This window comes from Mesoplodon mirus (assembly GCF_964341445.2).
Source record: "Mesoplodon mirus genome assembly, chromosome: 14".
NCBI lineage: Eukaryota > Metazoa > Chordata > Mammalia > Artiodactyla > Ziphiidae > Mesoplodon > Mesoplodon mirus.
Genome location: NC_138990.1, coordinates 17,705,669 through 17,731,652, shown reverse-complemented (window position 1 = coordinate 17,731,652; position 25,984 = coordinate 17,705,669). Strand labels below are relative to the sequence as shown.

The 25,984-nt window shown below is 38.6% G+C and overlaps 1 protein-coding gene across 1 annotated transcript in view; it reads left to right on the top strand.

Annotated features, from left to right (window-relative positions):
• Positions 1 to 25,984, top strand: part of AFF3 (ALF transcription elongation factor 3) — a 553,308-nt gene that overhangs the window by 362,314 nt on the left and 165,010 nt on the right. Inside the window, exons 8-10 of the mRNA XM_082641946.1 lie at positions 2,631 to 2,711; positions 10,895 to 10,931; positions 20,421 to 20,472. Of these exons, the coding sequence (XP_082498072.1) occupies positions 2,631 to 2,711; positions 10,895 to 10,931; positions 20,421 to 20,472 (170 nt within the window). The remainder of the gene's footprint in view (positions 1 to 2,630; positions 2,712 to 10,894; positions 10,932 to 20,420; positions 20,473 to 25,984) is intronic.

Here is a 25,984-nt window from a genome sequence, read left to right as displayed (position 1 = left end):
CCAGCTAGAATGGGCATCATAAGAAAATCTAGAAATAACAAATGCTGGAGAGGGTGTAGAGAAGAGGGAACCCTCTTGCACTGTTGGTGGGAATGTAAATTGATACAGCCATTATGGAGAACAGTATGGAGTTTCCTTAAAAAACAAAAACTGAAATTATCATATGACCCAGCAATCCCACTACTGGGCACATGCCCAGAGAAAACCATAATTCAAAAAGACACATGCACCCCAATGTTCATTGCAGCACTGTTTACAATAGCCAGGTCATAGAAGCAACCCAAATGCCCATTGACAGATGAATGGTTAAAGAAGATGTGGTGCATATATACAATGGAGTATTATTCAACCATAAAAAGGAACAAAATTGGGTCATTTGTAGAGTCGCGGATGGACCTAGGGTCTGTCATATAGAGTGAAGTAAGTCAGAAAGAGAGAAGCAAATATCGTATATTAACACATATATGTGGAATCTAGAAAAATGGTACAGATGTGAACCAGTTTGCAAGGCAGAAATAGAGACACAGATGTAGAGAACAATCGTATGGACACCAAGGGGGGAAAGTGGCGGTGAGGTGTGGTCAGAAGAATTGGGAAATTGGGATTGACGTATATACACGAATATGTATAAAATAGATAACTAATAAGAACCTGCTGTATAAAACAATAAATAAATAAAATACAATTTAAAAAATAAAGAAACCATTAATGTCCTGTGGTTAAAAATAATGAAGGTGTGATTAGGGTGGTAGTTCAGGTAACCAGAAAGAAAGGTAAAGATATTGCAGAGATTCTAATTCAAAAACGTACTGAGCACCACCTCTCTTCCTGGACACAAATTCAGAAGTGCTGCTTAGCATCCTCCTCAAGAGACAGCAGATACAGGACAGATACAGGACAGAACAGGCAGGTACTTGGGGAGAAGAGGTGCGAGGGTCATAAAGGGACACTGGATCTTCCTTTGCTTTCCACTGGAGGAGCCTTGGTAACATCAGGATGGAGAAGGGACACCTCGAGTGTCTAGGAGTTTGACCACCCAATGGCACGTGTGTCATGTCACAGTAGGTGAGAGGTGATATAGGGTCAGTAAATCCTTCCCCGGTGGGTTTGAACACGCTCACTGTCCTTGTTCTCCGGGTGGGTCCACGCTCTCTGTGGTGCTGGGGGAAGAGAGTTACCCAAGAAAAGAAAGCACAAGAGCAGCCTCAAGAAACTCTCCCTTCAGACACCTGACAGAATCCCTTTTCAACCTCCTGCCCCACAACCAAGGGACGTGAGAAACTGTCTTCACCTAAAGAGAGAATTTCTTACTTTTCTCAAAGTGGATCAACTCCTGCCTCTGTACTTGCTTAGATTTGGAAGTGGAAGGAATCAAGAAATAGGGTTCAGGGCTTCCCTGGTGGCGCAGTGGTTGAGAGCCCGCCTGCCGATGCAGGGGACACGGGTTCGTGCCCCGATCCCGGAAGATCCCACATGCCGCGGAGCGGCTGGGCCCGCGAGCCATGGCCGCGGAGCCTGTGTGTCCGGAGCCTGTGCTCCGCAACGGGAGAGGCCACAGCAGTGAGAGGCCCGCGTACAGAAAAAAAAAAAAAAAAAGAAATAGGGTTCAGAACTGATTTGTAAATTCCAAGTCACTTTCCTGGTAATCAGAAATGGATTCGATTGAATTCCACCCTCATTTAGTGAATGCAGATATCTTCCAGGAGAAGGAACTGGAGAAAAATACTGGATGTGAATGCAACAGACCCCTCCCCACCTTGCTGTCTCTCACAGTTTAGTGAGAGTGTATGTCAAAAAGCATATGAAATATTACATGCTGAGCCTAAGTTGTGTTCTCATAGTGTTATAAAAATCACAGCACTCTCTCTTTATTTCATATGTGTAATTGGTTTTTTCACTTCTCTATGAATGACATTTTTATGAAGACCAAAATGATGTGTGGGACCTATTGGAAACTTACACTGATAGGAGTTTCTAATAAAATAAATAGCCCCTCTAATAATGATGCCTAATGTTTAAAGTACTTTGTTCATTACTTCAGAAACTTCCTGTAAATTTTGTGGGAAGCAGCTCCCTTTGTATGGCATTTTCCATAGAACTTTTACTACTGGGTTGTCCCTTTACTTAGGAGCTTAAATGAAATGAAAATAGGACAGGCTTGTAGATCTTTTTAAGGTATAAAGGGTTGATGGCAATAGCCATTGAACCAAGAACTGGTAAGATTAGGGAAAGAAATGATAAAAGTGGGTTTTAAATCCTTTTTTTAAAAAAATCCCTTTCAGGGCTTCCCTGGTGGCGCAGTGGCTGAGAGTCCGCCTGCCAATGCAGGGGACACGGGTTCGTGCCCCGGTCCAGGAAGATCCCACATGCCGCGGAGCGGCTGGGCCCGTGAGCCATGGCTGCTGAGCCTGCGCGTCGGGAGCCTGTGCTCCGCAATGGGAGAGGCCACAACAGTGAGAGGCCTGCGTACCGAAAAAAAAAAAAAAAAAATCCCTTTCGTTTCTATTCATCTCTTGTTCATTCCTTATCCCGTCTATGCTTATGAAGGCAGACTTGTGAAACTGCTTTGTATGCTACTGAGTTTAAATACTCTCTGTATTACAACGTTGTTTGTTTTTCCCTCCCTTTAGGAGATGACCTGGCTTCCACCACTTTCAGCTATTCCAGCACCTGGAAAAGTGGAACCGAGCAAATTTCCATTTCCAAATAAGGTGAGATCCTGCGTTGCCCAGGTTGAATAGGCTTTACTCACACAGAGATTTTTAGTGGACAGTGGGTTTCCCTTGATTGTCTTTTCCTCTGTAAATATTCCTGCTACAGGCACATGGATCTGATTTTCAACAGTTTGCAAGCATAGGTCTGTTCATTCCAAGGGAAGAAATCAAACTTGCAGTCCTACCTACCTCCACTTCCATACTTCCTGCAAAATATGATGAATATTACAATTATCATGTTATCTAAAAACACTTGTGAAGTTGAAATGCATCTTACGATCATTTTATACATCCAGTGTGATTGTATGTCTTGTTTTTTCCTGAAAAGCTGTTATTAAATTAATAATGTATTTTAAAATCAAGGACATGAAGTATATAATTTCTCGGTTATCTTTTATAAAGCTGAAAATATTTCCTAGGACTTTAAAAAAATGATTTCCATATTTTCTAAGAACCAGCATACACAAAATATCAGCTACAAAATATATTTAAATTATACATGAGTCTAATAAGTTTTGATTTTTCTTAACCATCCAACATGTAATTACATATTCATTATAAAGATGAAATTATGCACACAGAAGAAAGTATGAAAGTTGCTCATGCCCTTGTCCAGATGTTACATCCCTACCCACAGATTACTATCACGAGTTTGGTGTATACCATTTCAGTCATTTTCCCTGTGCATTATATACCCATATGTGCATATGCAGTTTTTTAAAAATCCTAAATGGTATAGTACTAAAAGTACTTTTTCTAAGAGTAGACTTTTTTCCAGATACCCACAGTACATAAATATCATTGCTAAATATTAACATCACAACGTTCTAAAGTAAATTATTGAAATAATTGTTCATTATTATCACAACGGTAAATTCCATTCTAAGAGTCGGTTTTTATTTCCCTTAACAAGGTGTATTTAGAGATCTTCCCAAGTGAATATGTAGAGATTTTCTTACTTTTTCTTGACGGCAGCAAAATATCTCATAGTATGAATTTGCTGTAATTTATTTGCTCAAGCTCCTTTAATGGACATTGAGACTGTTAATGGTTTGCTGTTAACACAAACACTATTACAACACAGAGTTTTTGTAAGTGCCTCTGTGTGTGCCTCTTATTCAGTGTCTCTTGTCCAGACACCTAGAACAGGAGCTGGGGTGCTGGAGGCATCAGAAGCCTTATTTACCCTTGACTATGTTTCAAGAGTATTTTTTTATGAGTCTTTGCCAATGTTTAATATTATCTGGTTTTTTATCATCGTGTCTGTAGTATGGATGAAAAACTGTTATTTCGTTAATTTGCACTTCTCCAGTAATTTCTGAGTTTGAGCATTGACTGTTTTTCCTTTGCAAATTGCCCATTCATGTCCATTGCCACTTTAAAAAAATGATTTGTAGGAACTCCTTATATCTTACTCATTTGCCTGTTCTATATGATGCAACTATTTTCTTGCAACCTTACTTATGTACCTTTTATACTAGCAAAGTGTTTAATTTTCATGTCAGAGAAAAAAGATTTTTCCCAGCCCAACATTCTAACAACGTTCTCTATTTTATTGTAATTCTTTTATAATTTCTGTTTTTAGGTTTAAAAAAATTTTTTGTTTGCATTGGTGTGTCATAGGATTCTAGCCTTATTCTTTTCATTGGTTGAGTAGATTATGACAACACTATCAACAAATTAGCCCATCTTCCCCCCACTGGTTTGAAATACCACCTACATCAACAACTGAAAATCTCATAAATACAGTTTTGTTTCAGGACTGTCTATTCTGTTCTTTTGATATATTCATCTCATTCTTTACCAATAACTCATTGTTTAAGTCAGAGGTCAAATAACTTTTTATTTAAAGGATCAGATAGTAAATGTTTTAGGCTTTGCAGTCAGTATCTGAATGAATGAATGTGACTGTGTTCAAATAAAACTTTATTTACAGAAACACAATTAGTAAAGAAGTCTTACAACTCAATAATAGAAAGAGAACTCGTTTTAAGAATAGGCAAAGGATTTAAATAGACATTTCTCCAAAGGTGATCTACAGATAGCTAATAAGCATATGAAAAGACACTATTGCTATCATTTAGGAAATGCAGATCAGAACTACCATGAGATACTCCTTCACACCTACTTAAAGGGCTAAAATCAAAGACAGACAATACCCAGTGTTCACAAGAGTGTGGAGAAATTGGAGCCCTGATGTCAGTTGCTGGTGGGACCTTAAATGGTGCAGCCTCTTTGGAAAAGTTTCAACATTTCCTCAAAGGTTAAACATTGCATTATTGTATGGCCCAGCAACTCCACTCCTAGGTATATCCCCAAGAGAATTGAAAACACACGTCTGCAAAAAATCTTTTACATGCATGTTCACAGCAGCATTGTTCATAACAGCCAAAAAGTGGAAGCAATACAAATGTCCATCAACTGATGAATGGATCAACAAAAGTGATACATCTTTATAATGAAATATTATGCCACATAAAAAGGAATGAAGCACTGATACATGATTCAACATGGATGAACCTTGAAAATATGCTGAGCAAAGGTGAAAGACCAGTCACAAATGACAACATTTTATATGATTTCATATATTTGAAATGTCCAGAAGAGGCAAATACAGAGAGACAGAAAATAGATTAGTGGTTGCTTACAGCTTAGGGGTAGGGAGAGAGGGTTGAGTGACAGCTAAAGGGTAAAAGCTTTTTTTTGAAGTGTTGAAAATGTCCCAAAGTCCCTTAATAAGAATGATTCCAATGTGTTATTGTTAAATATAATAATTTCTTATTCTGTGTCCAGCTGAGGGTACGTCCTTCTATTTTTCTAGCTTTCTGAATATTTTAAAGGTTTGAATTTTCTTTCCATTTAAAAAAATTAAGGTATAATTTACAAACAGGCACTTGCCTGGTGGCACAGTGGTTAAGAATCCACGTGCCAATGCAGGGGACATGGGTTCGAGCCCTGGTCCAAGAAGATCCCACATGCCTCGGAGCAACTAAGCCCATGCGCCACAACTACTGAGCCTGCGCTCTGGAGCCCACGAGCCACAACTGCCAAAGCCCGCATGCCTAGAGCCCATGCTGAACAATAAGAGAAGCCACCGCAATGAGAAGCCTGCACACCGCAACGAAGAGTAGCCCCCGCTCACCACAACTAGAGAAAGCCTGCATGCAGCAATGAAGACCCATTGTGGCCAAAAAAAAAAAAAATAGGTGACTTTACAGAATGTGGGGACATTACATGATTTTAATAATGCTTTTCTTTCAAAAAGTTCACAATAAGTGCTGGTAATGTATCTTGTATCGGACTTCCCTGGCAGTCCAGTGGCTGAGACTCCATGCTCCCAATGCAGGGGGCCCAGGTTTGATCCCTGGTCGGGGAACTAGATCCCACATGCCGCAACTAAGAGTTCACAGGCCGCAACTAAAAGATCCCACAGCTAAGACCTGGCACAGGCAAATAAATAAATAAATATTTTCAAAAAATTTTATCTTCTATCAATGAAATAAGACTTCATTAGTGTCCTTTCTACTCTGATGAACCACCATAAACTTAGTGACTCAGCGACAACATAAATTTATTATCTTACAACTCTGGAAGACAGAAGTCTGAAATCAGTTTCACAGAGCTAAAATTGAGGTGTCGTCAGGGCTGCGTTTCTTCTGAATGTTTTAGGGGAGAATTTGTTCTCTTGTCTTTCTCGGCTTCTAGAGGCTTCACTTCTTACTTAGCTTGTGGCCCTCATCATGCCAACTGCTGACGTCCTTGTCACATCTTCTCTGACTCTCCTGCCTGCTCCTTTCCCTTATAAGGAACTTTGTGATGATACTGGGCCCACCTGGATAATCCAGGATAATCTCCCATCTCAAAATCATTAATTGAATCACATCTGCAAAGTCCCTTTTGCCATGAGAGGTCACGTATTCACAGGGCCTGGGAATTAAGATACAGACATCTTTGGAAGAGCCCTGACTGTGCCTACTTCAAAGACATCACTAGTTCTCACCCATAGTGCACCTCTTTTAACCTGTATCTCAACTATTTAGTATTCTGACAGCTGGAGGCTTGCAATTCATTAATTAGACTATTAATGTTTGAGATGATCACAGTTGCTAGTATGTAGGAGCTAGAATTGTTTATGGAATTTGCAGGGCAGAATCTCCAAAATGACTAATAAATAATGAAATTAAGCCCCTATTGAGATTAAAGGGGCAGTTTGACCTCTCAAGTAAAGTCGATTTAAATGTGCTGAGTTACCAGTACCACTAAATTAATTAGCTACATACTTCCAAGAATTTCCCCAATTTGTCCAGGTGTTGAAGGACATAATATATAATAAAGTCAATTGATACTGACCTTGGATGTTTTTTTGTATTCTCTGAAGGCTTAATCTGGAGTCACAATTCCTTAGACAAACACTATCAGACGTGCCTGTCGTATTCTTCAAATCTCAAAAGTTATTGAATTTGGTAAAGAAAAGAAGGCACGCCATTATGAGGTATTTCAACCAAGAAAAAGCAATGAATTTGCTTTGTCCTTTTCCCTCGATTTCTGTAGCAGTCTCATAAGTTCTAAAATGCAAATAGAGAGCTAAAATTGTAGAACTTTTTCCATACTCAGAAGGCATCTGTGCGGATCTAATGGCATTTCACAAGCATTTCATGTGGCAGTGAATGCCAGATCTGATGGGATCAGACCTGGTTTGAAACCATTCTTGCTGATCAGTTTCTAAAGCATTAGGCAGAAGAGTTCTAGCATGATTACAGAAATGAGAATCCTATTGCCTTCCTCTTTATACAGTACAAGGAGAATGAAAGCCAGCAAGTGTGAAGGAAAGTGCTTTGAAGTTGGGAAGTTTATGATATGTCTCCCTCTTTGGGTTCCTAGCATGCTTCAGAAACGATCACAAAATGCTTGGGCTAATAAAACTTTATGTTTACTTCATTACCTCAAACATTTAAATTTACTGTCATTTATATTATTTCAATTGTTTTGAGCTTTAGAGAAAAGAAAGTGATTGGTGGGAAGCAGGAAGACCAAACCACATCAAGTGGTGCTTTTTCCTAGAGTAATTAGCTTTATGTGGAGGTCTGAAAATCAAAGAAGATATATTTCCATTTCTTGCCTTTTGTAATTCTAATGGTGTATTAACAGACAAGCAAGAGGAGATAAGAGTACAGCAGTCCTCAGATGGTTCCAAAAAGCCATTTTTAAGGAGTGTTCTCACAGGATAAAAACTGCCTCCATCAGCAACATGGCTTAAGAACAACTGTGTTTTATTGGTTTAAGGTGCATATTTTTTTTCACATTTTAAGATCCCCAAAATCAGAATTTGTTTTACAGCTGATGGCATTTTACAATTAATTGGCAGCCATTTTCTTCCATAGTAATACATGAAGTAATGCAGCCTTATACAGTTTTGTTACGTTTGATGAAATATGGTATTTGTTTTGTTTTGTTTTGTTTTTTGCGGTACGTGGGCTCCTCACTGTTGTGGCCTCTCCCGTTGCGGAGCACAGGCTCCAGACGTGCAGGCTCAGCGGCCATGGCTCACGGGCCCAGCCGCTCCGCGACATGTGGGATCTTCCCGGACCGGGGCACGAACTCGCATCTCCTGCATCGGCAGGCGGACTCCCAACCACTGCGCCACCAGGGAAGCCCGAAATATGGTATTTATTATAGTGCTTCCTTGAATGGCTTTCTCGGCTACCAGTGCACTTGGTTATTTCTGCCTTCAGTACAGTGATTTGTAAAACTTTACTTCCCAGCTAAACACCATCTTTGAAGAAGTTTTGGGATTCCTGTGTACCCAACAATAGTTGAGGTGCTGGGAATGTAGGATTTAAAAAAGGAGAAGAACAAGTTTCTAACTTCAGATATTCTTCTGAGTAACTAAGAAGTGGTTCTCCTCTCTGTGCACGTGACCATCAGAATGACACACACTTGCTGAGTGAATGTGGGAAATTAAAAGCAGTAGAGTCATCTCAGAAATGCCCTGTTAGGAATTACAGGCAACTTCTTCTTATACTTTCCTATTTTTCTGAATTATTTTTTAGTAAATAAATGTTACTTTTTGTTGTTTAAATAGCAAATGCTACTTAATAGGATGGAGCCATCCTTGGGTCAAGACAATTAATAATAGTAGCGTTCTTTTTATTATATTTATTATCTAGTTGTATACTTTAATATGTACAGTTTATGTTATATCATGTATACCTAGATAAAGCTTTCTTTTTAAGGAGTCGTAGTTGAAAAGACAATTCCTGTAATGGAAATTTGACACAGTGTAGTGTAAACATAAAGAAAGCAAATAAGTCCTTCTGAGATTCAGGAATATTTCAAAGAACAGGTAACCCTTGAGCTTTTCTGTTCTGAGCCTGGAAGGAAGAGTGAAGTTGGCCAGGCAGAAAACAGAAAATGGCAGGACACGCATCCCAAGGATGAGGACAGGCTATGGAGGCTTGAAGGACTCCCACACAGCAGTGGTGAAATGCCTTTCAGCCCTGGGTTCTCATAATTTGCATACACATCACCTGCTCTGCTGACTCACTGGGCTCCCAGGCCCGGAAGGCAAGGGCTTTGTACACTCACTTCTGTAACCCCTGAGGACCCAACAGAGAACCTAGCAGGCCTCCTTGAATGCTCCCAGAGGAGGCTGAAATGACAGTGCTCAGATGTGTCGAGCCACGCCCCAGGCATCTACTCAAGGACAATGTTCACAAAGGGAGAGAAGGCCTTTGAGACAGAAGCTATAAGTGTAAGGGTGTCTGTCTGGATGGGGCGTCAGGAGACACAGAAGCGGAAAGGGCTTCAGTGCCTGGGGCTTGTTGCCCTCTGCTCTGAACCCAGCCTGGCTCTGGCTCGGTGAAGGATGAAGGATCTGCACACTCTGTGGGGCGCCCAGGGTTTTGCAGCCAGCTGGGCAGGGCAGTAGTCCTTCATGGACCCTGTCTCAATTCATTCATTCTTTTATAACTCTCCTGTGTATTTCATATTAAATAGGACTTTTGCAAGGAAAGAAGATGTGAATTCCCAAGACAAAATTTAGCATTTCACTTTAATGGAAATAAAATCAGGTTCAATCACTGTCTACCTGATCAATAACTGAACTCAAATACCACATAGTACTGGCTTTCTGCCATTTCAGATAAGTGGAAAGCTGTAATAATCTTTCTGTCCACCGATGTGAGATTGACAGCAGTTGTTCAGTGGAGTGTCCCTGATGGGATGGTTGCCAGCCTCGTCTGCAGAAAGGTGGTGAGAGTGAAGGTACATTCAAAGGGAAGTGGGTTAGATTAAAAGTCAATAACATAGGACACTTCACTGGTGGTGCAGAGGTTAAGAATCCGCCTGCCAGTGCAGGGGACACAGGTTCAACTCCTGGTCCGGGAAGATCCCACATGCCGCGGAGCAACTAAGCCCGTGCACCACAACTACTGAGCCTGCGCTCTAGAGCCCGCGAGCCACAACTACTGAAGCCCACGTGCCACAACTACTGAGCCCATGTGCCACAACTACTGAAGCCCACGTGCCACAACTACTGAAGCCCACACGCCTAGAGCCCGTGCTCCGCAGCAAGAGAAGCCACTGCAATGAGAAACCCAAGCACCGAAACAAAGAGTAGCCCCTGCTCGCCTCAACTAGAGAAAGCCTGTGTGCAGCAACGAAGACCCAATGCAACCAAAAATAGATTAATTAATTTTTTAAAAAAAGATTGAAAAGAAGGACTCAAACAAGTACATGTGCATGTGTGTGTGCTTACGAGGTACTGAGGAGAGGGGGAAATGGGGAAACACTGCCAAAAGGGTAAGGAATTTTACTTTGGAATGATAGAAATATTTTGCAACTAGATAGAGGAGGTGGCTTAGTACATTGTGACTGTATGAAATGCCACTGAATTGTTCAATTCAAAGTGGTTAATTTTATGTTATGTGAATTTCACCTCAATAAACAAAACAAAAAGTCTGTAATACAACATAGAAGTGATTGTGAGCTCTATTACCAGAACTGCTTAACAAACACGTAAATGTTTCTCATTACAGTAGCTGGTGGAGATTATGATCCGTGATTAGGTTCTGAATGACCAGTAATACATCTCATATTCAACTTACATTTTGAAAATCAAAATAAGAAAATTAATTGATATTTCTTGTTTGTTTGTTTTTTTTTTTTTTTTTTTTTTTTAGGACTCTCAGCTCACTTCCTCGGGACACAGTAATCCAAGTAAGAAAAGTTTCTCTCTATAGCTTCATATGTGGGTGTTGGAGGGGGTGGAGCAGGTGAGGAGGGGAGATACATGCAATAGATAGTAGGTTTAAAAGAATTTCACTAAAAGGCAAAATCAAGTGGGGAAAGGAGGGCCACTTGTTCAAGTGTTCCCCCAAAATGGGTAAGATGCATGGTGACCTTGAATGCTTGTCTCTCTTTTTATTCAATGGAGGGAGGGCCAAAACATAAAATAGTGAATTTCAAACCAACTCTAGGAGGAAGGAACACCATCCTTTCTAATAGTTGGCCTCTGGTATGTGTGAGGGGGAAAATTTTTAAAGGCAGCTAATGAGTTACCTAAATTGAAAGAAAATAGGTGGGTAAAGAGATCAGAAGACCTCATGATAAATGTCCTTAGAATCCATGAAGAAACCATGCCCTCTTCCAGGGAGAAACAGACTAAAGGGTCCAGGAAGGAGTTTCGTTACTGAACCCAGTGTCAAATAAAACATATGGGCTTCATCATCAAAGAGAGAATATCATTCCATGAAGTATTGTTTTAATTCTCTTCTTTGGCACTGTTAATAGGTATTAATGTTTTCTTGAGCATTAAATATGCATAAGCTACCCCATTCATGTCGTGAAAGCACACCCAAAAAGACTGGGCTTTGTTAGTCTCCTGATCAGCCAGTCGGCTGAGAGCATCCCTTGCAAATTTCAAAGCTATGTTTGAACATGAAAATCACTCTGAGTCAGTAGATGTGTCTTAGGAACTGAGGCTCACCTACTGAGCGTCTGTGAGGGCCGGAGGATTATGGAGAAAAGACATCCAGACAAAGGCATTGGGAAGCCCCAGACTTTTAATGTACAGCTAGAGAAAGGTCAGGGTAGGGGGAGGATGGCATAATGATCCATAGGCAATATCCCTTAGTTATCCCACCCTCTGTTGGAATTTGCTGTGAGCACTAGCACCAGGGAAGAGGTGAAATGCCAAGGGACTTTGAAATCTATAGAAATTCATAAATATAATAGTAAGGAAAGGAATCAGGAGATGCACGGTTAGGTCCATGAGGTGTGTAGGCGTCAGCATCATATGCCAAAGGCTAGAGCGTACGGAAGAATTGCCAATTGCTTTCCTCACCATTTCTTTCCATTTGAATTTAAACAGTTCAGGGTAAAGGGAGGAGAAAATAGATATAATAGAATAAATGTACCTTCTCTCAGCTTGGAGCCTTTAACATAAAGAAGAACAAAGGAAACAGCTGTTCAGTCCCGTCTGTGTGCAGTCTCTTCTTTATGTGTGCTATTTTATTTAATCCTAACCATAGCCGTGTGAAGTAGGCATTACATCTCCGTTTGCACATGATGAAATTGAGATTCTGCAGCTAATAACTAACCCATTACCTTGACCCCCAAAATGTTGCTTCTGTCCTTTCAGTGTGAGATTGAATTCTTGTCCAAGATTTCTTTTTGCATCTGGCATATTTTTACAGCATGCCATAACTTTCCCTTGCTGATACTACAATTGAGATTATGTAAAAGCAGACCTATCTTCTGTGGAATTGTGAGTGGCACTTGCATGGTGTGGTATAAATCCCTCTGGCATTTCATCATCTGAGGACATTTGTAATTGGTTTTCTCTTTTCTAGGGGTAAGGGGATTTTTTTTTCAAATAAATCCCCCCCCTCAAAACCAAGCACATCTATAAAAAGATAATATCACTATTTAAAAATCGTAGTGATGTGGTATATATATACAATGGAATACTACTCAGACATAAAAAAGAATGAAATAATGCCATTTGCAGCAACATGGATGGACCTAGAGATTATCATACAAAGTGAAATAAGTCAGACAAATATCATATGATATCACTTACGTGTGGAATCTAAAATATGACAAAAATGAACTTACTTACAAAACAGAAACAGACTCACAGACATAGAAAACAAACTTATGGTTACCAAAGGGGAAAGGGGGATAAATTAGGAGTTTGGGATTAGCAGATACAAACTACTATATATAAAATAGTTAAACAACTAGGTCCTACTGTATTGCACAGGGAACTATATTCAATATCTTGTAATAAACCATAATGGAAAATAAAAAAATAAAGATAAAAATTGGAGTATCCTCTGTAGATTATAGCACATTGGAAATTTTAGGAGAGCTGGTCCCACCAGCATTTCCCGTGCTGTTTCTTGTATTTGCTTTGGAATCATTACAGCTTTGGGAGTCATGACTCCAGTAAATATGTAGAAAATAGCAAAAAACTGTACTTCAGAGAGACAAAATGTGTATTGATGGACTGACTTTCCCCACTTTAGGTCAGTCATTTTTATCTTTTTGAAATTAGAAAAACTAAATTGTGTAGGTACTAAGAGAAAAGAGTGTATAAATTAAACAGAAGATTATTTTTTAATCCAAATCTTTTTAAAGAGAGCTACTTTAGCCAGTTTGCTGATTACCGATTAATATAAAATAGAAGCTAACTAAGTATTGAGAAACTTGAATATTAAAACAGGTGATGTATGTCTACAGTTTTTTGTAAGTGTGAGACTGTCCTGTTCAGATGGCAGCCTGAGCATAAGCACTTCTTTCCCTCCCTTCAGAGTCTCCATTGAACTAGCCATAAAGCAATAGTGATGCAAATAAATCCCTAACGGCACTGAGAACCAGAAATTCAGCTGAGTGTCTGGAAAATGGAGACTGGATAAGACCCTTCTGTTAGATAGATAATCCTGGGCAGGGAAGGTCATGACCCAGAAAAAGAAAAAAGGAAAATAATGAACCATACAGGAGCAAGCTGTGGTGGTAGAGGCAATGTCCTTGGGAGCTCCAGGAGAGACTTGATTTCCTCTCAACCCCAACAGAGAAGCAGCGTGGACTGTGCATAGTGATGGGAACATGGCCATTCTTCCACCCATTACTCCTCTACCACTATCTTAGCGGCTTTCATACAGAGCTTTCAGTCTGGCTTTCCTCCCTCAAAAAAACAAAATACAAAAAAAACCCATATTAATATTTGCTAAGAAAATGAACAGCTAACTAGAACTTCTAGTTGGGAGCTAGTACCTAAGAGAGAAGCAGAATAGATTCTGAGATAATACCAGACCTTAAACATAGGTATCTCTGATGGGCAGAGGAAGAGCCAACTTTTCTCAAGAAGGAAATAAACCGAAAATGCTCTATACCCAGAATAAAGTACTTCCTGTTTTTGTTGGGGAGTGAGAGAGCAGTCAGGGCTCCCAACTTGTCTTGAGGCCTCTTTTCTCCTGAACCCTAAATGAAGACTTCCAGTTAAACATACCCTGTCCACTTAGAAAGAGCCCTAAATCAGCCCTTCCCTACAAGGGAGACATATGTTAGCAAAATGGATCAATATACTAATATGGGAAATCCAAGCCAGTACCTTTGTTAACCAGCCTGTTATCATTCAAAGATGTGAATACATAACCCAGGAGCACCAAAGAGAAGGAATGACCCAGAGGAAATCTACTTAATTCAAGGAACAGAAGAAAAAAATTTCAAATGTAATTACAGTCTTCAGAAGGACTTGAAATTATTTGCATCAAATAAAAAGACCAGATTAGTATGAAAAAGAAGTTACAGAACAAATGAGCACTCCGGAATTAAAAATAGGGTTGGCAAAATTTAAAAATTTAATAGATAATAGCTAAAGTCTGAAGTCTGGAATATAAGGTTGAAATCATGTTTTTTTCTGAATATAAAGCAAAAGTCAGATGGAAAATATGAAAGGAAGTTAAGTTACATGGAAGATTAGTCAGGGTGGAAAGGTCCAATCCAGCTAGTAGGAATACCAGAAAAAGAAAATAGATAAGAATAAATAATAATAGAAATAGAATTCCTAAGGAAATGAGCACTCATTGTCAAAAACACTTATGTACAATGAAACAAGAGCAAGGAAAAAGAACAGACAGCAGAGCATTAGAGAGACCTCCAAGGACTTCAGATATTGGAATTACCAAGCCCAGAATATAACGTAAGAGTGCTTACTTTAATTTTCAGAAATGAGAGAATTGAAAATATGATAAAGAACAAAAACATTTGAAAATGTACTAATCAGAACCTCTAGAAGTTAGAAAATAATAACAGAAATTAAAATTTCTTTGGTCAGGTTTAACAGCAGACTACACATAGGTGAAGAAAAAGTAATGAATCAGGAAACTGAACTTAAGAAATTGTCTAGAATGCAGCCTAGAGAGACAGAAATGGAAAATATGAAAAAGAAGTTAACAAACCTGGAGTATAAAGTGAGAAGGCCTAAATATATTTAACTAGAATTCCAGAAAAAAATAAGGGAACAGAGGGAATATTAAAGGAGATGATGGCTGAAAATATTCAAGAATTGAAAGACACTAACCCATAGATTCAAGAAACCCAATGAATCTTCCCAGTGAATCTTAAGCAGGATAAATAAAAAGAAGTCCACCCTAGACATATTATAGTTAAACTGCAAGCCACACAGGTAAAGAATAAATTCTTAAAATGCCCTTAATAACTTCAAAGAAGTAACAATTAAACTTCCAGTTGACTTCTCAACAGCAGCCGTGTATCTGGAAATTGACAAGGTGATTCTCAAATTTATTTGATAGAACAAGGGACCAAAAATAACTCAGGCACTCCTTAAGAAGAACCAGATTGGAGCCTTGCCTTACTAATATTATTATATGAATGAATGAATAAATGTTTTAGCTAAGTAATGAAGATAATAATAAATTGAGCAATGAAACAGATATAAAGGACCCAGAAACAGACCACAGATTTATGAAAACTAGATTCGTGTCAGAGCTAACAATGTAGATCAATGGGGAAAGAATGGGCTTCTTAATAGATAGTACCAGAATAATTGGTTATCTATAGGGAAAAAAAGGAAACTATCTCCTACCTGACATCATATACAGAAACTATTCCAGGTATTTGTAGAAGACCTAAATGTGAACAGTAAAATTATACACTTTCAAAAGGTACTAGAGAACATCTTTCTGATGTATTTCTTAAGTAGAACACCGAAAAAGTGCCAAATAAAGGAAAATCGCAGATTTTTTATAAGGAGATGCTGCGCAGCAGTGAGGGTGAATGAACCAAAGCTATGCACATCACATTGGCTGAATCTAAAAGTCATATCATTGAATGACAGAAGTAATCCCAGAAGAATGCCTGCCCTATGATTGCATTCATAGGAAATTTAAAATCAGGAAAAACTAAAGGCTGTTTTATTTACAAATTAATTCATGGTAGCAGAAACTGTCAAGAAAGGGAGAATGATTAACACAAAAATCCATTGCTAGCTAGCTGGGCTTGAATAGGACACAAGCTCGGGAGGCTTCTGGGTTATTTCTTGTCAATGTCCCATTTCTGGGCCTGGAAGGTGTTTTTACAGTTAACTCATTTTACTTTTTAAAAACTGTATATAGGGGCTTCCCTGGTGGCGCAGTGGTTGAGAGTCCGCCTGCCGACGCAGGAGACACGGGTTCGTGCCCCGGTCCGGGAAGATCCCACATGCCACGGAGCAGCTGGGCCCGTGAGCCATGGCCGCTGAGCCTGCGCGTCCAGAGCCTGTGCTCCGCAATGGGAGAGGCCACAACAGTGAGAGGCCCGTGTACCGCAAAAAACAAAACAAAACAAAACAAAAAAAACAACAACTGTATATAAACATTTTTGTACACATTACATGCACGCTCTATTGAATTTCTCTTTAGGAAAAGCATAGCCTTTACTTGAGACAAATGAACCTGTGCCATGATGATATATAAGAAAGAGAATCCATTTGACATAAATACTGGGAACCCTTGCCTTCATTCAAGTGTAGTGGCAGTCCCTCTGTACAGGTCCAGTCCCTCTACTGTTCCTTAGAGACTAATATTTAGTTGTTACAATATTATAAATTCTGTTATTCATGTATAATTTTTCTCATGGCCTATGGGCAATTCCCAAAATTAAATGATTGATTAAATTAATATTAATGAAGATGACTCATTAATAGTTACTGAACAGAATATAAATATTTTAAATCTTGGCTATGCAGGAGGAAAGGTATAGCTGTGCATAGTGGGATGTGAGTTGCCTCACTTTGCAGAGTATAAAAGAAAAGGTACTGTCAGAAGTTGTTTAATCAAAAAATAGGTTAAATTTATTCAAAGTTAAAATACCCACTAGACACTAAAGTATAATAGAACTAACAAAAATTTTAAGCGGAAGGGAGGTGGTAGTCTAAGTATATTAAATATCTTATCTCTCATTTTTCATATCAGAAATTATTACGTACTGTCTGAAGTTGATTCATCTAGAAATAAGCATATTACTTAGCGTTATAGTTACAGGACTAACAGGACTAATGACAAAAGCAAGCAGAGTCGTTACCTGTTCCCTACTGTTCAGTTTTTTTTTCTTTACCCTGAGCACAGATTACTTTTATTATAAAGTGGTAGCACAGCAAAACTTGCCTTCAAAGCAGAATGCAGCCTAGGTCTATTTTGATTTCCTTTTCATAGCCCTACTTACGGTACTCCAGCAGTGCAGAAGGGGCATGAATTAGATATTATCTATGTTTCCAGAGAGACTAGTCGACATAAAAGTCCTTGATAGATTTACTGGATTAAACATGTAGCTACTGTAATTTTTTAAGTGACCTGTTGGAGGCATCAAGCTGTTTCATACCTTAACTTGTATACCATCTCAGTGGTATGTGTACCTTTCTCCTCTTTTCCCACTGTAGCGTGGGACACTGCATTAATGATAGGTCATCAGACAGAAGACATATACTGAACATGTAATATATGTTTGGTACTGTGGAAGACTCAGGTAGACAAATATGGAGTGTCAAGTTGAAAGTATACATGTAATATACATATACACATACATATGTATTTATATGTGAGTATGAATATATACCTTTTCTTTCTATGGCTCATTTTTTCTCTTTCTCTCTTTAATTATATTTCCGCCTGCAAAATGACCACACTGCACCTGAGCCTATCTCTTATGCCCAGTGTCTTAAAGATCAATGCAGGTTCCTTCCCTAGGAGAGCAGTGTTGCATCTATCGTGACAACAGCTGGAATAATCAGGCCGAACCCCCAGCAGTCCTCACTGGCGGCGGAAAGGAAACATCTCCTGAGCACCCAACTGAAAAATCCCTTACTGAGAATTTTTTCCAGCCCACATTCATCATTTTCCCTCGGGTCCTGAAAAGGAGCCTATGATTCTCCATGGCTTGTGCACATAGACACTTCAAGTTAACTTCAGAAATTACATCACCTAAAATTTCCAGATATTGGGGAGGATTTTGTGTTTCATTCTTTTTGAAGGGCAAACATAATTTTACTTCCTGACTCCGTCTTGCGTTTACTTTTCCCCAAAAAGGTTAATTCATGATCAGCTGAGAGCACTCATTCCCCGACTGTTCGTTCATAAATGCCCAGTTTGGCCCCATTGCATCCTTCCTGTTTGCCAGAACCTATTCTGTTTTCCCTGTTGCCACAACATAAGTGCTGCTAAGAGCAGAGATAATCAGCTGCAGCTTTGTCCCTGCGCCGATCCACCTCCCGATTCCTGCAGCCCCCAGATCCCATGTGCAATAAGGCCTCTGTCCTCTCAGCCCGCGGGTTATCTGGCAGCATTGTTGGTCAAGGTAAAACTTATTTATTCAGACATCCAAACAATGTCTTCATGTATCATATTGATTTCCTTTTTTTTAATGACATAAGTTGTTGAGAAATGTTTACTGTTGCCTGGGCTTCTGAGCCTGCTGCCTACATTTCTGATGATGAATGGATGTGGGGTAACTTCTGGCAGCTACAGACCAGGGAAAGTAACCAATTTCTCCAAATTAAAGGGGAAAAAAAAGATTGCTATGTTTGAGAAAAATTAAACCTCCATTTAGTTTTATCTTAGGTAATGCAGGTGTTACAACTCTGTACTTTAGGATTCTGGCAGGAGTTGTGGTTTCTCATTTGAAAAGTGATTTTGGAAAGTACTAAGGTTGTTTTCTAGCGCAAAAGCCAGTTGACAAGGTCTTGCATGTGTCCTAAGTGAGTTTACAACAAACCTGGCCTGGAAGACAAAATATATTATGAACGTACAAGCTTTAGAGAAAGTTTATTAATTCTCTGCCTCTATTTTTACTTCAGCATGGTTTCCCACGTACTGGGACTCCGTCAGTGTTTGCTATTGAGGCAGTTAAAATAGATGTGACTTTTTCACAAGGTGACTGTCCCTCACATATGTCCCGGCAGTGTGTAGACACACATTAGCACAGAGTTACATCTGAGATAGATGTGTGCACTATACGTCACTGTCTTCTTTCTCTCTCTCACAACCGTTCTGTTTGAAAGAACAAAAAGGAAAAGAAATTATCAAGTTTACTTTTGAGTTCAGTTTGGACGATATCTTCAGAATGTGTTCATCATGTAACTCAGGGGGTCATTCCCAAGCCTCGGTGACAATAAGCTAATGGCTACAGCTGACAAAAGGGACTTGGGACAGGACATAGGCCTGAAGCCCTAAAAAGCAGACTGGGGGATTCTGTGAGGTCTCCAGGCCTGACCTGAAAGAGCAAAGCAAAGCGAGTTGCCACCATCAGGCCCATCTCTTGCAACTCATAACCTTCTCCGGGGTATGTTAAACTATTAGCACTACATAACCAGCCTAACTAACCACAGCTAACTCACAATGGCAGTCATGACCTTCCTCCATCCCCTAGCCTCAAGAAAATAAAAAGAAGTGCCTTACAATACAAGGATGTATGGTGTCAAGCCATCAATGGTCGAGCATCTAAGAATTACATTATGTCAATTGCAAGAGGAATTTGCCCCTTAAAACTACAAAAAACAAACCGGTTCCAGGCTCCCTTCATTAAAACCCATCCAATCCTCGGTGACCACAGACGGCAGAAACATTTCTTTAACTAGTCTCTCAGATGGCCAGGAAGGATTTCTGATTTATATCTTATTCTGCATTAACAGGGTGACCCCACAACCTGCTGCTGGGGCTCTCTGTGGGGTGTAATTCTTGGGAATCTTGTAAGCTAGGGTGCAACCTCAGTGTTGTGTAAAATTCTCTCCTCCAAGTTCTGATGTCACCTGACCTGGTTTAGCTTGTGTTAGCAGAAGGGATCAGAATTCAAAACGCCTTGCATCTAGAATGCTAATGGGGTTTATTTCCTTAAGTTTTCTGTAAAAGAAGTAGAAGGTAACAGGTTCCATCTGTAAGGTATTCATCTTTTGGCAGGGTCTCCGCTCTGAACCTCTGCTTGTTTGCAAACAGCTCCGTAGTACCTATTCACAGATCCTTGCCCAGGCCATTGTATTACAAAGAAGAAATTATTTTGCAAATCCGGTTCTTGGACAATAGAAAAGATGTTTTAAAAGCCTCCTGCTGCACATTTTGAATGGTTGTTAGTAGGAGTGTGGAAATACATTGAACCTCTCTTAAATCTTATAGGCTGCAACACTCACATGTTGGTATTTTCTTCCTTTTTAAGAGAAAGGTGATGCTGAGCCAGGGAGTCCAGACAATGGCACATCGAATACATCGTAAGTCTGTTTCCTGTTTCTATCCCGAGATGACTGTTCTTTAATATGCTTATAATATGAAAGAGCGCAAATATCTTGTTATAGTAACAATAATAATGGAAAGAAGCCTGTGGTTCTCTTTCTCATGATAATGTGTCTTTAAATGCTTTTGGGTGCATATGCATTTTGAGGTCTTTCTTATGCTTTAGCCCAGTAAGAGTAATCTTGAAAACACAAGGCTCCTCTTCATACAGTACAAATGTAACGAGATTTGACGGTATTATTTTGGCAGGGGGAGGGGAGGAAAGCTTTTGGAATTTGCTTGGCAACTTCCATCACTGTCATAAATAATTAGAGGACTTTTCACACATACTAGGAGATAGTCTGTCCTGCACACCTGGGAAGTACCAGTGTCATTTTAAAGCCTGCCCTTTGCAACCTCATCTCTGAATTATGTGAAATATACAGTTATAGATATCTCTGGACCCTCAAGGGTTTGTTCATATTTTTGAGTTAACAAACGCAGTTTTAAAAAGATAAGAAAAGGCTCTTTTAAAACATGTTCTTCACTCTATGTTTTGTCTTTTTCCTCTCAATACTCAAGCAATCCAAAAAACGTTTTGACGATTAATTCGATGCCAAATTTATATGCCAAAGCTTACATAATTCACAAGCTAACAAATTATTTTAGCTCCATAGGAATTAGTAACAGGTTTACTCCTTAAAAATCATTATTTTTTATGATTTCTGAGGAGTTAAACGTGTTTTCTTATTATAAGACAGTTTTGTGCATATACCTATATTTGGACCAGTGCTCTTATTACTAAGCATTTAAAGTGCTATTCATTAGAAATGACAGCTTACGATATAACATTATTGAGTGTATTTGTCCAGGATCTGTTTCTCAGTCTAGGAAGAGCCTTTGGCTTACATAGGATGGCTATTTGTTTCATAAAGGTTATGATTACATGTTTCTTAAGATGTTACCCTAAAAGTTCAAAATAGTTCCATTTTCATGATTTCTAACGATATAATGAATGTGACTGGTTTTAAATGGATAAAATATTACTAATTTTTTAATTTTTGATTGTAAAATATAGTAGGAGAAGGGTTTTAATGCCATCTGGAGGCATTCTAGAGAACTGAAAGGGGTAGAATCATTTAAATATGTAGTTCTTTTGAGCAGTGTTTGAGACTAGATAAGAATTTATGCAACTAGAATGTCAACTATTTGGGAGTAAGTTATATTTTTTTATAAATAATTTTATAAAAGTGTTAATTACTGTAGAAAGAACAAATTTTCAAATTCTCATTAACAAATCATCTTAAACACAGGCAAAGGAGCATACAAAATATTTTGGAAAGCTGCTAGCATCCTGCATTTAATTTTTTCAAATTTAAAATCACATTCAGTGGACTCCGATTTTGTTAATACAATTTGATGTGCCGCTAAAGTTCTCCACCCCTTATACATCTCCGAAAAGTCCACTCTCTAAAAGAATTGGTTTCCATAACTCATTACCTTATCCAAATAAATATGTTGTCTGAGGAATTATTTTTAAACCCTCTGGAGATTGGCAAACAGTGAAAGTTTGAAGCGTCACCCCACATTCTTGTCTCTTTGAGCAAAGCAGACTTAGTCATCTATCTCATATCCTGCCTCTTGAACTAGAAATAGCAGAAATAAAGCCTGAGGCTGCAAGTATCCCTCTTAAAAGTGGAGAATTCTAAACTTGATCCTCCCAAAGAACCTTCTAACCATGGTCTGTTATAATTAGGCAAGAAGAGCAGCTCGTTATGAATAAAGAGCAGGGACTCAGGGTGCCTTAGACTTGCGTAGCATTTTACAGTCTCTGTGTGGTATCCTATCTGAGCTTTATCTATGCAGACAGATAGGTAAGACAATATCCTTATTTCATATATAAGGAATCTAAGGGTCAGAAAAGTCATTCAACTTAAGTGAAAAAATTGGGACACACATCTTTGGATATTGAGCTTTTTTGGCCATTTACCATACTGAGGGGTCAGTGGATCTCAGGAGACAAAACAAAGTCATAAGTCAGAACCAAGGAGAAAAGTAATGTAGTAAAATTAGTAAATTAAGGAAATTAAGTAAATTTAGTAAAATTAACAAAACACTAACAAGTCTAATCAAGGAAGAGAGGAGGGACACATAAATCACCAACATTAGCAAAGAAAGAGTGGGTATCACTATATAGCCTACAGAAGTTTAAACAATAGTAACTGGATATTATGAACTACTTTCTACTAACTAATTTGACAACTTAGATGAAATAGTCAATTTCCTTGAAAAATACAGTTACCATAAGTAACTTACCATAACTGCCACATGAAGAAATAGAATATCTGAATGACCCTATTGCTATTAAAGAAATTGAATTTGTAATCAAAAGTTTTCTACAAAGAAAATTCCTCCAGAGCCAGGTGGTTTCACTGGTAAATTCCATCAAAACTTAAATAAGAAATGTTTTTACCAATGGAACACCGACAAATGAACTGCTAGTCTTATACAAACTCCTTCAGAAAATAGAAGAGGAAGAAAAACTACCCAATTCATTGTATAAGGCCAATATAACCTTGATACCAAAATCTGACATAAACCTTATAAGAAAAGAAAATTGTAATCCAATATCTCTTATTAACACTAAAAAATCCTTAACAAAACATTAGCATATATGTTCCAGTGATATATGAAAAAGACATTATTCATTATAACTAAGTAGGGTTTATCACAGGAATGAATGGTTGGCTTAATGTTAGAAGAAAAATTAACGTAATCCACCATATTAATAGAATGAAGGAGAAAAACCATATGATCCTCTAAATAAATGAAGGCAAAGCATTTAACATGATTCAACACCCATCCGTGATTTTTAAAACTCTCAGCAAACTAGTACAAGAAGGGAACTTAATTAATCTGACAAAGGGCATCTACCCCCAGACCTACTGCTAACGTCATATTTAATGGTGAAATACCAAACACTTTCCTCCTAAGGTCAAGAACATAGCAGTAATGTCTGCATTTATCACTTCTATTCAGCGTTGTAGTTCTAGTCAGTACAATAAGGCAAGAAAAAGAAATAATAGGCATAAAGATTGAAAAATCTTTTGGAAAAATCTTTATGAATGATTGTTTATAGAGAAAATCCTAAGAAATTTAATAAACAACTACTAGAACCAATAAATGAATTTAGCAGGGTCAGTTTACAAAAATCAGTTGTGTTTCTAATAGCAGTAAACAACTGCAAAATGAAATTTAAAAAGCAGTCCCATTTACTATGATATAAAATACTTAAGAAATTTAGCAAAAGACATATAAGACTTGTACACTGAAAGCTATTAAACCTTGATGAGAGAAATTTTAGACTTAAATGGAGAGATGTTCATAAATTGGAAGGCTCCTAATGTTAATATGTCAGTTCTTCTCATAATGATATACAGATACAACACAGTTTTGATCAGAAGGCCAACAGGGCACTTTTCTAGAAAATAACAAGTTGATTCTAAAATTTGTAGAAGAAAGCAAGGGTCCTAGGTAGCCAAAACAGTCTTGAAGAAGAGCAGGGTTGGAGGCCTTACAGTACCTGCTTTCAAAACTTACTGTAAAACTAAAGTAATTAAGGTAGTGTGGCATTGACATGGACAGACAAATCCATGGAACAAAACAGAGTCTAGAAATAGACCCACACATGTATGGTCAACTGATTTTTGACAAATACAAGTCTTCAGCAAATGGTGCTGGAGGAACTACTGGGGGAAAATCTGAATCTCACTTAAGACACAATTGAGATGGATCACAGACCTCCATATAAAGCCCAAAACTATAAAGCTTCTAAAGGAAAACATGGGACAATATCTTCACAACCTGCAATGATTTCTTACAGAAATCACAAAACCACAGAAAAGAAAAGAAAACCCCGATGAATTGGATTTCATCAAAATTCAAAACATCTGGTCATCAAAATGACAAGGCAGGACACAAACTGGGAGAATATACTTGCAATACATATATCTGACAAATAGTTTGTATCCAGGATGTATAAGGAACTCTGACAATTCAATAACAAAATGATAAAGACACAAATATTTCAAATGGGCAAAGCCTCGAACAGACAGAGAAGATATACAACTATCCAGTAAGGAGCTGAAAACATGCATTTTACTAATAATATTCATCTTCAGGGAAATGCAAATTAAAGCCACAGTGAGATACCACTATACACCCACTAGAATGACTAAAATTGAAAAGACCAACACCACCAAATAGTCAGGAGATATGAAGCAATTGGAACCCTAGTGCATTGCTGATGGGAGCATAAAATGGCATAGCCATTTTTAAAAACTGTTGCTTTTACACACATTTATTGCATTCCCCAGCAATTAGGCACACACTTATTACTAGATCCCGCAGTTCCATTTGTAATTATTAGCATGGGAAAAAAGAGAAACATATGTCCTTTAAAAGACTAATACAAGAATTTGGGCTTCCCTGGTGGCGCAGTGGTTGAGAGTCTGCCTGCTGATGCAGGGGACACGGATTCGTGCTCCGGGCCGGGAAGATCCCACATGCCGCGGAGTGGCTAGGCCCGTGAGCCATGGCCGCTGAGCCTGCGCATCCGGAGCCTGTGCTCCGCAACGGGAGAGGCCACAACAGTGAGAGGCCCGCGTACCGCAAAAAAAAAAAAGAAAGAAAAAAAAATTAGTACAAGAATTTTAATAGCGGCTTTATTCTTGATAGTCGAAAACTGGAAACAACCCCAATATACATCAGCTGGTAAATGGATAAACAATCTTGGTATACTGGAATACTTTCCAATATATTGGAAACATAATGGAATACTTCTAATAAAAAACAAATTCCCCAACTTGATCTATAGATTCAATGCAATCTGAATCAAAATTCCAGCAAGGTATTTTGTGGATATCAACAAACTGATTTTAAAGTCTCAGTGGAAAAGCAAAAGACATAGAATAGCCAATACAGTATTGAAGGAGAAGAACAAAGTTGGAGGACTGACTCTACCCGACTTCAAGACTTACTATAAAGCTGCGGTGTTGGCGAAAGAATAGATAAGTAGATCAGTGGAACAGAATAGAGAGCCCAGAAATAGACCCACATAAATATAGTCAACTGGTCTTTGACAAAGGATCAAGGACAATACAGTGGACAAAGATGGTCTTTACAACAAATGGTGGTAGAACACTGCATATCCACATGCAAAAAAATGAATCTAGACACAGACCTTACACCCCTCACTAAAATTAACCCAAAATGGATCACAGACCTAAATGTAAAACACAAAACTATAAAACCCCTAAAAGATAACATAGAAGAAAACCTAGATGACCTTGACTGTGGTGATGACTTTTTAGAGCAAGTGACTAAGGTAGTGCCTGCAGAGGAAGAGCAGACTGAGCTCCTGTTAGATTGTCGTCTTCGCTAGGAAAGTTCTAGGAATAAGGAGCAAATGGAGATTTCCAAGATACAACGAAGACCGCAATTTCACAGGGT